A 4,343-nucleotide genomic window follows, 5' to 3' on the forward strand; every position below is an offset into this window, starting at 1 on the left:
ATATATATATATATATATATATATATATATATATATATATACACACACACACACACACATATATGTGTGTGTTTACATAGTACTGCATAGATAGATTTATAGAATCCTGCGGTTATCACAGAAAGCTAAGCTCCTCTAAAGGACCTGACTATCATGCCATAAAGTAATCCAATACGAATGAGTATAATCAGAGTTTTATACTTCATGGGAAGTATATAAAACCATTAAAAAATCAGGAGGTACGAGACGTGAATATATCTATTTGACCATTTGCTATCCTTATGATTACGGCCGTTTCACAGCATTCGACATGTAATAATAATTATTATACCCCAGACCCTGACTTTTTAGGATACCGTCCGAAAGATTGCCACGTTGTATTATATAAAACAGTGAGATATTCAATTATTGTATAATATATATATAGCATGGACGTGATATGTAACGATGTTGATATCTCTGTATCCATCCAATTGTCTATATAGTATTCGTTCAAATATCCTTTTCTCCGAAATTTTGGGGGAGGGGGCAGTCGATTAGATCTACCCCAGTATGCAACTGGTACTTAATTCGTACATAAACTATCCCATCTAAGAGAGACTGACATGTGTAATATAAACCACCACCAGGCAAGCACGTTGCTGTTTCATCATTATTATGAAGCCACTTGTCTGGTGCTGTTTAACAAAAGATTGAATATAGACTTTCGTAAGAGGGAGAAGGTGGACAAAAAGAATTTAAAATTTGTCCTAATTGCTTCTCATGCTTGAACAGACACACATAGACACCAGGACATTGCCGAAAAGGTTTTATAATAAAGAGATCGACCCTTTTTTTTTGTGTGTGTTAAATAATAAATATGTTTTGGTGTTTAAAGATCGTTGGCATGTTTCTTATCCAATATTAGTTGGTTTGTGTGAATGAAGAGTACAGGGGGGAAATGTAGCCAAATGTAGAAGCCATACAGGAGACTAACCTACTTAGAGACGACAGTCGGAGCATTTATATTATAGAAAAAATGTCAGTTGTTTTTAGCTTGATGTGTATTTAAAATAAATACGGTTAGAGTTGTGTGTGGTTTTCTATAGAAATATACGTTTGTGTTTCTGTGGGCCATATATTTTGTGTACTAGATATGTTCACACAGTGTGTGTGTGTGTATATATATATAGATATATGTATATGTGCGTGTGTGTTATATATCACCAAAAATATCTCAAATGTCATAAAAAATATAATACAGTGTGTATAATAAATGTAACTACTGATGTATAACCACTTTATATACACTTTGTTCCAGTAAATAGTTTCTTTCTTTAATCAAATTTTTTTCCTAATTTCTCTTGTCCCACACATTGAGAAATTCATCAGTAATGATTTATGCGTATTATTATTATTAATTATTATTATTATTATTATTATTATTATTATTATTATTATCCCTATTGTTCTTGGTCGAAGAGACTTATCAAAGACATCTCAACCGTGACCATTCCGCCTGTTTCTTTTGGGGTGAGGGGGTCGAGTTATTTTTACGGTAAAACAAGCATTATTTGAGGGAGATTTTGGCTATTTCTAAGGATCACGGATATTTCCCCATGTCGGACCTGTTAAAAGGCCAAACTATACAAGTGGAATTATATAAAGACATATCATTAGGCAGTAACAGGAAATAGTTATGTCCTTTTGCGGTGGCTATTCTTTCTATTTAAGTCCTGTTGAAGGAGGATATTTGACGATATATTTGAGATATAACAGCACAATTAGAGGAAATAATTAATTGAAAGGGGCAGCTGTAGACTAGGGTTTGAACATTTAAAATATCTTCGAATAATTTGGGCGACCCATAGCCCAGTGTCTACAGAAGAAAGAAGAAAAAAACAGTAGGGACACCTTATATCAAGTTTCATTTACTTTTTAGACACTAATTCCTTTTCACTTACCTTCAAGGCATATTTCTCCCAAGTTTTACGATGGTAACATTCCAATACTTTGCCGTTAATTCCTAAACCAAGTACTTTGTCTGTGATTTTGTAGTCATCGGAAATAACCGTTTCCTTGGCGTGGATGTTAGCTAAGTTGGCCATATTCTATATAAGAAGCAGTTAGAGTTGAGCAGAAAGTGAACAAGTGAACATTAGAGATAGAGGTGGAGGGCAGAGAGAGAGATACAAAGAGAGAAAGAGAGGAATAAATGGCTAGAGGACCAGAGGGACGGAAGTAGAGGACAGAGAGGAACCTCAAAGTAAATGAGGACAGGGTTTAAGGGGTCTAAATGTTAGGATGGAGGCCAAGGAAGGATACAAAGTCGAAATCACTCTCGAAGTAACACCAAAATTTGGTGCTGTTTTACCGAAAGCAACAATAAAATATAAGAGAGTTTCCGAAGACAGCACAGTACTTGTGTGTCTGTTAGATATAACTGGAATAAATGTGTGTCCGCGTATGTCAGATATAAGTGAAATTAATGTGTTTAGTATATTTGTTGGTGATAGAGTAGTTGTTGATCGGCAACAGGATGTTTCTTCTTTGAAAATTGGGCCACTAACGCTTCTAAGCTACATTTGGGTGAGATATTTGTTGTAATACGAAAGACAGAAGAAATAACTAATACGTACGCACACACACACACACATATAGACAGACAGACAGACAAAGAGAGAGTGAACAATCCTGTTTTGTTTTGTTTCTCACCACTTAAATGTTTTATCTTGAAGTCACCTTTATCAAACACAAGATAACGTTTTTTTTACTTAACGTGAAGATTTGAAAGTTTAATTTTTTTTTTATTCCTAAACAGTTTATTCTGGTAAAAGACATTCGCAAAAATTAAATGTTAAACTTTTGCTTCGTCAGAATTATTAATGATTTTTCTCTAGTTATATTTGGAACTTATAAGTAACGAATTTTTGGAGCTTTGATAATTAAAATTAAGTTCTATGAATGAAAATAAAACAACAACGGCACACACGCACACATATGTATGTACAAACATACATATGTGTGTGTGTGTGTATGTATGTATATGTGTGTGTGTGTGTGTGAAACTAATCCTTAACGAGAATAACGTAGCAGGAAATTGTCAAGTGCTTTTCGGTGTGGTTAATTGTCATGTGTGTGTGTGTGTCTCTGTATGTATATGTATTTATGTGTGTGTGTGTACGTGCGTGAGTGCGTCTGCAAGATGTTTAAAAGAAAAATCTACCAGAAGCCGAAGAGTGCTTTGCCCTTGGATCAGTAAATGCCCAGATGATTCGGCTGCAGCTGTCCCTTTTCCTATCGTCATTAATACGTTTGACTATGTTTAACTTCAGTCGCTGGTCCCTCATTTGGGTCCATTGCGGATGTCCCACTTCAGAGGTTAATATTACAATCACACCAACAAAGCCGGATAATTGTTTAGAACACTGACACACGTGGATTCAAGTCCCATGCATACGACAAAATCTACTTTATTTGAGGGAGATTTTGGCTCCTATTTCTAAGGATCACGGATATTTCCTCATGTTGGACTTGTTAAAAGACCAAGTGGAATTATATAAAGATATATCATTAAGCTATAACAGAAAATAGTTATGTCCTTTTGCGGTGGCTATTCTTTCTATTGAAGTCGTGTTGATATTTGACGATATATTTGAGATATAATAACTCAATTAGAGGAAAGAATTACATGCCCTAATATTGGACTATTTACCTTAGTCGATTTATGGTAATCTCATATAAGCTTTAAACTTTTAAATATTATTATTATTATTATTTACAGAAGTGTAAAATTCGGCACAGTTTACCAAATAATCGCTGAAAATATTTTGCAGCTAATTTTGATTTCATATTTTGGCACAAGGCCAGCAAGTTCTAGGAAAGGGTCAGTTTTATTACATCGACCCCAGTGTTCAAGTGGTATTTATTTTATCGTCACCGACAGGGATGGAAGGCAAAGTGGACCTCGACGGAATTTGAACTCAGAATGCAAAGACAGACTAAATGCCACTATTTTGCCGGTCCGCCGCCACTTTTTCCCTTTTCGAAACCAATATTAAATACTAGGCTTAGCAGTATTTCGTCTGTCTGTACGTTCTGAGTTCAAATTCCGCCGAAGTCGATTTTGCCTTTCATCCTTTCGGGGTCGATAAATTAAGTACCAGTCGCGTACTGGGTCGATCACTTGACTGGTCCCCTCCCCAAAAAATATTAAATACTAGCCGGAATTTTCATAACTTTAATTTGGGGGAATTTTCAGAAAAGTTTTGCGAACTTAGTTCTACACACAGGAATTTGTACGATTATAAAACAACAATAAGAATATTTTTGTGTGTGTATGATTTAAGGTTGATTTAGCTGTT

The 4,343-nt window shown here is 34.9% G+C and overlaps 1 protein-coding gene across 1 annotated transcript in view; it reads right to left on the bottom strand.

The window, feature by feature from the left end:
• LOC106882434 (MAP kinase-activated protein kinase 2) overlaps window positions 1-2,708 on the bottom strand; it is a 137,901-nt gene extending 135,193 nt beyond the window's left edge. Inside the window, exon 1 of the mRNA XM_052976307.1 lies at window positions 1,944-2,708. Coding sequence (XP_052832267.1) covers window positions 1,944-2,087 — 144 coding nt within the window. The 5' untranslated portion in view covers window positions 2,088-2,708. The remainder of the gene's footprint in view (window positions 1-1,943) is intronic.
• Window positions 2,709-4,343: the final 1,635 nt, after the last annotated feature.

The sequence above is a fragment of the Octopus bimaculoides genome, chromosome 24 (assembly GCF_001194135.2).
Source record: "Octopus bimaculoides isolate UCB-OBI-ISO-001 chromosome 24, ASM119413v2, whole genome shotgun sequence".
In the NCBI taxonomy this organism is placed as follows: Eukaryota; Metazoa; Mollusca; class Cephalopoda; order Octopoda; family Octopodidae; genus Octopus; species Octopus bimaculoides.